Source organism: Mercenaria mercenaria, unplaced genomic scaffold (assembly GCF_021730395.1).
Source record: "Mercenaria mercenaria strain notata unplaced genomic scaffold, MADL_Memer_1 contig_4932, whole genome shotgun sequence".
NCBI lineage: Eukaryota > Metazoa > Mollusca > Bivalvia > Venerida > Veneridae > Mercenaria > Mercenaria mercenaria.
The window spans coordinates 49,035-60,372 of record NW_026463202.1 but is presented as its reverse complement, the minus strand read 5'-3'; the positions used below and the strand labels follow the sequence as shown (position 1 = coordinate 60,372).

General features: G+C 37.1%; 1 protein-coding gene across 1 annotated transcript; it reads left to right on the top strand.

Moving 5' to 3' along the window:
* Positions 1–7,846: 7,846 nt before the first annotated feature.
* On the top strand, positions 7,847–10,707 carry LOC123537178 (glutathione S-transferase class-mu 28 kDa isozyme-like). The gene is made up of 5 exons (XM_045320792.2): positions 7,847–8,071; positions 8,992–9,096; positions 9,298–9,413; positions 9,756–9,854; positions 10,168–10,707. Exons 1-5 carry the CDS (start codon positions 7,933–7,935, stop codon positions 10,330–10,332), a joined length of 624 nt encoding a protein of 207 aa, XP_045176727.2. The 5' UTR covers positions 7,847–7,932; the 3' UTR covers positions 10,333–10,707.
* The last annotated feature ends 631 nt before the right edge of the window (positions 10,708–11,338 follow it).

The following is an 11,338-nucleotide window of genomic DNA, read 5'->3' as shown; positions in this document are numbered from 1 at the left end:
GATATAGGTCAAACCAGATGTCAGTGCCTCCAACGCACACTGTGTCTGCTGTACACAACAGGATGGATACACCTCGATCACAACATACTGGACGTCAACCACGACCGTGTTATTCGTGTCAGGGTCATGGTCACTTACGTCGATCGTGTAATTGGTCAGGCGAAGGTCAGGCGGAACCTAACGTTAAATGTCAACTTTGCTTACAATTCGGGCACATTGCTCTGCGGTGTAAAACTCTCGTTAAGCAAGATGTAACTTGTCAATTGTGTAATGTGCCTGGTCATGCAGCTCGTGAATGTCCAACTTGTAAACAGACTCCTTTAAACCAACCACGCCTGGGAATGACGCCCACCTCTCAGGCTTCACAGACTCATATGCAACCGAGGGCACTTCAGATGACGCATTAACAGACTTTCATGCAGAGACTAAAGACAGCCATTCAACATATTTTATGTATTTGAACATTTTGTTCGGTCAGAAATCTGTTACAGCACTTCTAGACACGGGGAGTGCCATAAATATTATGTCACGATCATTTTTTGATAGTTTGTCACATACTTCAGTTGAGTATATTGATTGTCATGATACTTTGATTTTAGCAAATAATCAAACTGTTAATGTTGCTGGTACAGCCCGTGTTAGGTTTAGGGTGAAAAATTCAGCTGATCCCTCTCATATTGTAAAGTTCTATATTTTAGAACAATCGTCATACCCAGTACTCTTGGGTATGGAGTATCTCTCGTCTAGCGGTATAGTACTAAACTTTAGCAAGGGTTCAGACTTCTCTCAGGTGAAACATACTACGAAGATTAAGTGTCAGTCTACTGTAGTTGTTAACCCAAATTCTGAATGTATTATTACTGGCAAGTTGTCCAAAGACTTAGAAATTGGTATGCAGGGTATTACTGTTGGCCATGCAGAGTTATTGCACAAGGGTTTAATTGTTGCTAGGTGTGTTGTTACTTGTAATAGTGACCGCCTTGTTTCTGTTAGAGTTCTCAATCCTGGAAATGAACTGATATATCTACACAAGGGTATGATTCTAGCAACTTTTCAGTTATGTGATAATTCTGTGGACATTGTATGTTTACCAGTATCTACTTTGAAATGTTCACATGTCTCCAAGCCATGTAATGTTAAGTCAGACTTGCTGTCAGAATGTGAACCAAAAGTCCGTTCGAAATTTATGTCAGAGTTTGATGTTGACCCTAAATTGTCTGATGAGCAGAAAGCTCAGCTATACCAGTGTTTGTATGAACATAAATCTGTATTTATTACCGAAGATAATCCAGGTTTGGGGCACACCACTGTGGTTGAGCATCAAATCCATCTGAAAAACAAAGAGAAATATCAAACAGGGAATGCCACGCACCAAAAGCGCAGCCTCCTCAAAACGAACCCCCCAGCACGCAAACGCGTGCACCACACACACACACTCAAAGCTTACACATCAGGACAAAACGAACAACACACACACACACACTCAAAGCCAACACATAAGGACAAGACGAACAATAAGCATACACACACGCGCGCACACAAAGTCAACACACAAGGACAAAACGAACAAACAAAGGAACACAGTGAAGCCTGAGGCTCAGTCTAAGCATCAGCGGCCATACCGTTTACCGCCTGACAAGAAACAAGTTCTCCGGCATCAGTTGGATGATGAGTTGCTCAATCAGGGTATAATAGCTCCAGTATCTGAGCATGAAGATGTGCCAGTTACTAGCCCCATAGTGCTTGTTGCTAAGAGAAACAAACCAAAGGTTGATCCGCAAAATGTTACCAAGGAACAAAGCTTAAGTTCATACCGTTTTTGCTGTGATTTCAGATATTTAAATTCACAAATGCAAGATTTTCGGTATACAATTCCAGACCTTCAGGATTTGACAGAGTCTTTTTCAGAGACCACACCAAATTTTATCACATCGCTCGATTTGAGTAGTGGATTCTTTTAAATGTCCATTTCAGAGCATTCTACCAAGTATACCGCATTTAATACTTGCTACGGGACGTTTAAATTTTTGAGATTACCTATGGGACTCCGTACAGCCCCAAATTCTTTCCAGCTTCTTATGGATAAGATTTTGCATGGATTGACCTTTGTCTCAGTGTTATGTTATTTAGACGATATTTGTATTTTTTCAGATACTTTTGAGAATCATATTGCTCAATTACATACCGTATTGTCTAGATTAGAGAATGCAGGTTTGAAGCTCAAACCAAAACCTAAATGTCAGTTTGCTTATTCAAGGTGTATTTTTCTAGGACATTCTATTAGCAAAGATGGGATTATTCCCCCTAGTGACAAAATTGACTTGATAAAGAATTATCCTACACCTACTAGTAAAAAAGAGCTACAGAGAGCTTTAGGTGTGTTTAATTGGTTTCGTAAGTACATTCCTAATTATAGTGCTATAGCAAACCCATTGTACAGGCTATTAAAGAAAAATACGCAGTTTACTTGGACTGATGCATGTGAAAACAGTTTATAGCAACTGAAGACTGCTTTTGTCAATTCCAGGGCGCTGGCTTTCCCACGCTTTGACTTACCTTTCCGTTTGGCTGTCGATACCAGTAGTCATGGAATTGGCTATATGCTTTACCAGATACACGAAAATGACCTCCCCAAAGTTGTAAGGTTTGGCTCCAAAGGGTTGTCTAAGTGGCAACAGTCCTATGGCCCTACCAAGTTAGAACTCCTAGGTGTAGTAACCAGTGTGTTAGATTGTGCAAGTTACCTTCGGGGTCGTCACTTTGTAGTAGAGTGCGATCACCAAGCACTCAAACCTCTTTTTCAGAAACAGTTAAAGGGTGCCATTTATGACCGTTGGTTGTCCATATTGCAACAGTTTGACTTTGACATTTTGTACAAGCCTGCAGCCCAGATGGCTGTGCCTGACGCCTTTTCAAGGTTTTGACTTCCAGTCCAGAAGAAATATACTTACATTTCCCTTATACCCCTGAAAAGCCTACAGGCATAAAGTTGGTTAATTCTGATAATGAAGTTTTGCAAACATGGCCCACTGTGAGTCATGTCAAGGTTTTCAGGGTTGATGACGATATGTATGATGCAGATACTGAAGACGACGTTTCCCCTATGGCTGTTCATAAGCATTCACGGCATGTGCCAAAGGTACTGAGAAAAGTTAGTTCGCATACAAGACATGTATTGAACCCAGTAGAGGACATAAACCCCTCTATGGAATCTGTTCAGGAGCCTACTGCCGAGTTTGCAGCTGGCACTGTGGGTGCCAAATCTATGTCAGAGCCGTTACCTATTGTGGACACTCCCATGGAACCTTTACTGGTTCCCACTCCTGCCCCAGTTGACTCTACTAGTACCTGTCCGAGTAGGTTTCATGACTCATTGACAACAGATGTTGAATTAGACGTTCAGCCGTGTGATACTTTTTTCATACTATTTGTTTAACTATACCACCATACACCGTGGCAATATATATGTAATGGCAATGAACATGTATGTATGTTTATGCCTAATACACTTTTGATTTGAATTGAATTGTTTTACTAATAATAGTAAGACTAAATACAGGCTGTCTGTAGTATAGGGTACATAGAGTATAAGGGTGCACATATACTTCCTTGCTGGCTATATGAGCTAGCTTTTATAACGACAAGGTAGAGTATCTGCTTTGTGAGAGGTCCCGGGTTTGATTCCTGGTCAAGGCTGAAGTATTTGCCATCTGTTTTCAAAAGATAGAAGTTTTGAATTTCGTAATACATCATCATAGTCGATAGACTTTGATTTTGTAATTATTTAATTAATGAGCGATCAAAAAAAGGCTTCATTACATGGGAGCGGGTTCTTGTTTAAAATTTGACATAAATTGTTATTTCAGTAAGAGTCGTATTAAGTATCGATAAATTATTGGTATCTGTTCTTTGTCCAGATATATATGTATAGCTTAAATACATTTTCATAAACGCAGTAATATAGTAGAGATGGTACCTACCCAAGAAAATCTAAGGGGAACAACTCTGAATTGACCAATAAACTGAAGCCAACATAAAACATTGGTCAAAAGTGAAAGAAAAATCAAATAGGTCCTTTTAACAACAACTGATCAGGCAGACAAAATATGACCTACATTTGTTTAAATCTCATTGTATTCAGTATACAATATGCACTCTTTTCTCATGGCTTACACTGACAGTTATCACCTGAATTAAGTGCTTTCATGAATGAAAAATATTGATGGCAAAATGGTGTAGGGGTTTGTTTACATTATAAAATCTTTAATATCTTCTTTCAGGTACATTTTTGGTATGGTTTTGGTAAGCTTATAATCAAGAGCATGTCATTCTCTTTCACTCAGATTTTTTTCATTAGTTTTAGACTCTTGGCTAGTCTTGGATTTTGACTTTATTAAAAGACAAAAGAAAGTTCAGTATAGGCTCTTTCAAAGTGTTGAAAGTAGACTAAATTTACATTACTCTCTATAAAATTCGAGAGTAAATTAATTATTCTCTAAACTTTCATAACAGTAAGAAAGAAAACAAACACAGAAAGTAGGAATAAGGCTAATATTTTGGCAGTAAGTATCGATTTACAAGATATATCAACACAATGCACGTTTAATTAAGTGTTCATCTGTTCCGAATGTCGTAGTGGTGTTCCGGTTGTGGTGTTCCGGTTGTCGTAGTGTCGTTGAAATGGAATGGAAAACTGAAACGAAACTAACTTAGAATTGAACAAAATTTCAAATTAAACTAAAAGAGAAGTAACATGAAGCCTTGCTCTGCTTTAACTGAAAAAGAACTATTTTTAGAGACAATTAAATGTAAAACCATCAGCGTCATATCCGCCTGTGAAATAACTGTATGTGAAAATAAAAAGAAAATTCAATAATACTTGAATAAGAATATTTTCTTTCTCGCTTAGTGTCCATAAATATGCAGACAACAATAAAATATTTTATAAAAATCTGAACTATTATAGATCGATTGATATAAGAATGCTTCGGACCGCTTAAGCATATGGGGAGGGTGGGTAGGGCATTCACTATTTTAAACCTCACTGCCAAATATTTAACCTCGAGATGAATCAAAGTTACGTTGTAAAGGTCACTGGCACCAGATCAGAAAGAAAATGCCTCCGTACGTGTTATACCCTACCCCTAGGTATTCTATAAGAACCATGGTCATGAACGGGAAAATATACTAACCCGTTTCAATCGCGCATTTCATACCTAAAACACGCAGTGCGGTAAATGTGTACTATGGATATCAAACAAGTGGTAATTTATCTTCCATTGTGTACCGGTCACATTTATCTTAGAAAAACAACGCGTAGTTTATAGTTATTTCAACGTTACACAAAAAACTTGCTTGAACTTCCCCGAAGTTCCGTTCTAGATTACAAAACCATTCTGATTGACTGTTGTGAAAATGTATGTCAATCGTGTTTGCTAAAATGTGAAAATGCAGCATAAATGTGCAAAATTAATAAAATAAACAGAATAGATGCAGGCCAATGTACGATTTCAAATTAAAGATCATATACAAGATGAATTTCATTCATCATTTCGAGTTTTAGTGTAAAATTGTGATTTTTTTTAAATTCTGTTTTTGTTTGTTTACGTTTCGCCAAACATGTGCACACTGCCGTGACCTGAGACTAGACCGGATGTTCATTAGGGAAGGTCAAGGGTTTTTTCAGTAACGTTGACGAAAGCATAAAATATGTTGATAACCTCAGCAATATGGAATATTGAGACAATGTGACTGGTGCAGGATGGAAGATAAATTATCGATTGTTCAATATACTAGGTACCCATTCATCGAACTGCGCGTTTAAGTTGAGAAATGTACGATTGAAACGGGTTAGTGCACTTTCCCGTTCATGACCATGGTTCTTATAGAATACCTATGGGTAGGGTATAACACGTACGGAGGCATTTTCTTTCTGATCTGGTGCCAGTGGTAAAGGTATATATATACCCAATACACAAATGCACGATAAGCACGAGACTATTCCCGCCAACCTGAACTACTGTAGAGACTGTTAAATTAGCGATTCTGTAAAGACTGTTATTATCGTACCGAGAATAATTTCATCTATATTCTATTGAATCTATGTAGATGTGGAGACTTTTAATACAGACTATAATTGGGGATGTCCTAAAACCATTGAAAAACGATCAATACAAGAGTTGTCCATTTTGCTTCTGATATTTTGATATATATATATATATATATATATATATATATATATATAGATATATATAGATATATATATATATATATATATATATATATATATATTGATATATAGTAACAAGTATGTAGAACGTTTACGAGTGTTCCATTTCTTGTTTACCATTGATAGAACGCGAAACGCAATAATACTTTCAGAAAAAGTAGTTGTATGTCACAAAACCACAAGCACGTTTCTGAATCATAGATTGGACAAAGGGAATAGGGAATTGAAGTACAGGTATACCATAATGGACTTATTAGCTTCATAATGTGCAAACTAAAATGTAAAATCAAAATACTGAATGATCATTTTACTACTAGATTTCATTTTTCGGGAGTTAGACGTCATACATATTTGTACTTCAAACTTATGACTGTATCAGCCTTACTGTATATTTTAATCATTATTCGTCGCAAACAGCTTTTGAGATATGTTGGGTAGGCCAATTTTCATGATGCTGCGAATTCCATTTCCTACTAGCAAGTCACATACATACGGAGCACCATCACACTGGTAACAGAATTCGACAGGAGGGCTGGCGGAGTTTTCCGAAAAGGGGCAATATACCATTTTTGCGTTCAACATCCCCTCCAAAAATCATCACTCAATAGGTTTTTAAAGACTTATTTTTGCTCATGTTGACCACAAAATCATGACAGTGCGCCACATGTGTGAATAGACCTGTTCCTCAAAGGTCAGGTCCTCGTTGCAAACCTTTTACCAGGAAGTTGTTTTACAAAGCATATAAGTTTCATTTACAGCACGATGTTTTAAATCGCATAAATAGATTAAAGTTTAAAAACATATGACCCCAAAATTATTGTGAGTGAAAATATGACGCCGGCCTTGGAGCTAGGGACCTAATTTCTACGCATGTTTATGTTTTCGGAAGATATGGACCGGATATGTAATTGACATTCCAAAATGCGACCTTAACCTTTGAGACAGTGGCTTGGATAGTGTGCCTGGCAGGGGCGTCAAATGCGGTTATGTTTAAGATCTATACAGATTTGCGTTATTTTATTCAGATAGCTCTAAATGAAGAAAGTGAGACAGATTAGCGAACACTAAGAGGTAAAGTAAATGGTTGTTCAAGTCCATGGACACCTTCCGAATTTTTTATAAATTGCAACGGGGTAAATTTGTGCCCTAGGCAATAAAGTAGAGGCAGTAGGGTGTCAGATAATTCAACATTTTCTAGGAGAGAACGAGTTTATGTTTATTTATATGTTTATTTACATGTTCTTCTCATTTTTCTTTCCTTGCCACGATATTATAAAAACCCGTTCTGCAAAAGAGTATCTCGTGGTCACCGTAATTATATTGTACTGATCACATTATAAGCTATAAATTATGAATTGTTTTGGCATTTCACATATATAGTGTACATTATTTGATCTTACAAGGCGTTTCTCAACATTTGACGGGGGCGTCCAGCCAACTATACACGTCACTGCTCGCTTCCGTACACCATTATGTGATCATATTAATATTTAATTTATAGGACGTCGAGGCAGTATTCCGCTCCAGTAACCATGGCCTGTAAATTGACCAGTCCTACATTAATTTTGTTTAGAAATAAAACTGGGACGCTCTGGCACAATAAATACCAGCGAAAATACTACCGGGTAGTCATTCTGAGTTTTACCGTGCATATAAAACTATATTCATAACTTCGATACTGAGTATAAAAGTAAAAATTAAAAATGGCTAACGTTACTTACAAAGTGTCTTATTTTCCAGCAAAGGGTGGTGCTGAAATAATACGGCTGGTTTTAGTTGCCGGTGGAAAAGAATTTGAAGATGAGAGGCTTACAAGAGACGAATGGCTGAAAGTTAAGCAAGGTAAGTCTTTTTACTTTCGTATGTACATTTAAAGCGACTTGACTTGGCTGTTCAATAATTTTCCTCGTGACGATTTGACCGAAGGCAATTCGTCTGATTCAAATGGGGGTCCAGAAGTTACTAAGGATGCTTGACTAAATAATCATACTTTTGTACAACATATCACAGATCTCTGCAAGACTGGTTAAAAATCTGTAAAAGATAACGTCTATTCAAATTTGATCGAAATTTTATTTATCATCAGAACGTTCTCAAAGAACACCGTCATAATAACAACCTCATGCAATAGTTGCTTGCAAATACAAGTATCTGGTAACAAAGCGACATATTAGGCCAGGACAAAACGATTTTATTGATTTGTTTTGGATTTAGCACCGTGGAACAGCATTTCAGTTATATGTAACAGCGGTCAGTTAACCTAACCAGTGTTCCTTGATTCTGTACCAGCATTAATCTGTTCTACGTAAGTAACATCAAACTTCTTTACATTAATCAGAAATGGAGAACGACTGATTTCAGGCACATTGTCTTTTATCAAATTGTCACGGAAAACAAACGCCTTGTCCGGATATCGGACCCACGATCACGTGATCCAAAGATCTGCGCTCGCAGTAATGAGCTAACATGTAACTGATGTCTTCACAGTATTGTAGCAGTATGCAGAGTGCTTGACGCATTTACATAAGTTTAGACCACAATTTTTTTTTTACACTGTAGCAACGTCATTTATCTATGTTTTATTTTTAAACTGTATTGAAAAGAGATTGACTGAATATGTTTGCAGATGAAGCTGTGAAAACATTTTTATTTTTACTTTTTAAGTTATCGCTCAGATATATTTTATGCCATAGATTTGGACTACACACGGTATAAAAGTAAAAACAAACAATGTTATTTCATTTCTTCTATGATCTTTTCAGATACTCCCACGAAACAGATGCCTTTGCTCACAGTAACAGAAAATGGCAAAAAGAAAGTCTACGGACAGTCAGGGGCGTGCACTAGATACCTTGCAAGGAAACTGGGTTCGTATCTTTATATACGATTTATTAAAATATATTACAAAAATAAAGGCGCAGCTAGTGTATTCTGTTATAGTCTGTTGTTTAACGTTAACTGAAAGGGACCGCAAAAAAATAATTGTTTTTCTAAGACAGAAAAACTGTAATAAAGTAGCAGAAATGGGATTTGATAAAACTGAGATATGAACAGACATGTTGTTTCAGGTTTGTTCGGGAAGTCACCGGAAGAAGAATTGCTTGTAGACGAAGCATACGAATGTGTCGTAGATGTTCAAAAAGAAGTTTTCAAAATATTTATGGAACAAGATGAAACAATAAAGGTTTGTTTACATACACGATGTAAAAGAATGAACCATTTAAATAGTGCTTATAAGTATTGAAATATTGAGAAGCAGTATCATGACTTTTTCAAGTTATTTATTTTAAGTTTCTTGTAGCTAATGAGACATGTCTAAGTTTCCTGCATCTAGTGAGATACGTCTTAAGTTTCTTATAGCTAATAAAGTTTCTCTATATAGCTTATTTCTAAAAATATTTCTAAACATGCCTTCTCTGTAGATCATTTCTTACGTGACTTCCATATAAAGTATTTCTAACCATGTCTTCCCTTTGAATTATTTTTACATTGTTTCTGACAAAAAAATTTTGACCATTATTTTCAGGCTGAACTTGTAAAAAACATAAAAGCAGACGATCTGAAGAGACTGAACGACTATATCAAACTTAGAGTCGGAGAACGCAAATACATTATTGGAGACTCGGTAAGCAAATCTTTGTATGCTCATCGAAGGTCTCACGCACGCACGCACACTAACCGGACCATAACCTTAAAATGATAACGAATAATCTGTTTCATCACAACTTATATTTAGATATAAGTCTTAATAGACCGATGTAGACTGCTCACTTGTACAAGGGAAGAGCGTCGGACCTGGTCTGAAAGGTCTTGGTAATCGAGTACTTTAAAAAAAATCAAGGAAGGAGTCACGGAGCGCAGTAAACATAGCTTGTGTGAACCTTCTCTACAATCGGAATAAACTAAGTAAAGTGATATATACATATTTTCTATTTCAGATGACACTCGCTGACTTGCAGTTGTACAATGTTGTGGATCAATCCGCAAGTGTGGTTAAGGATCTATTTTCATCATTCACAGAAATTCAGAAGCACGCTGATGTTGTGAAATCACACCCAAAAATAGCAGAATGGGCAAAGAAATCACAACAAACGAAACAATGAAAATATTAAATCTGTTTCAACAAAACTTTACGTGGGATTGTTAAACAAACAATATTTTGATATACAAAAATATGTATTTTGGTATACCTCACAACGTCATATACTCAACGAAGATACAAGCACCTACAAAATTTTACTTTTTTCACTTTTTAAATTTTGTTTAAATACAAAACCAAAGAATCTGAATTACGATTTGTTATAAATCCGGACGACTTTATGTCATTTTAAAGTGTTACAATACTGTTATATTCTTTTACGTTTATTACTTTTATAATATATTAATTTTTTTTTAGTTTTTCAAAATTGTCATGTACGCTGCCATCATTTTTGTATTACACCCACAATGAATTGTTCAATAAATAGAATTGAAAACTACTATTCATGTTATTGCATTTTATATTTTGTATCCTTTTTTTAACCCTTAGTCTGGTGGCGGCAAGTGATTTTGCCTTTGCGACCGGTGCAGAGCAAGACCAGCCTGCATGTCCTCGCAGGCCGATCATGGTCTGCACTGTTGCTATTCAGTCACTGAACTTTCAGTGGAAACCTACGGAATCCTGTTAGGGCCATGTGAAATGTCGTCCGTCGCCCCTCAAAGGCGACGCACGACATTGCGATACGACATCGCGACAATGCGATACGACGCGCGACAATGCGATACGACACACGACAATGCGATGCGACGCACGACAATGCGATATGACATTCGTCAAAATGTCGCGATGTCGCTTCAAAGTGTCGTGCGTCGAGTTGGCAATTTTTGCACGATATGTCGCGATGTCGCGTCGCATTGTCGTCCGTCGTATCGCATTGTCGCGCGTCGTATCGCATTGTCGTGATGTCGTATCGCAATGTCGCGATGTCGTATCCTGGATTTAAGCGACGCGCGACAATGCGATACGACGCGCGACAACGCGATACGACGAGCGACAATGCGATACGACACACGACATTCTCAAACGATATTGTCGCGATGTCATATCGCATTGTCGTGTGTCGCATATGC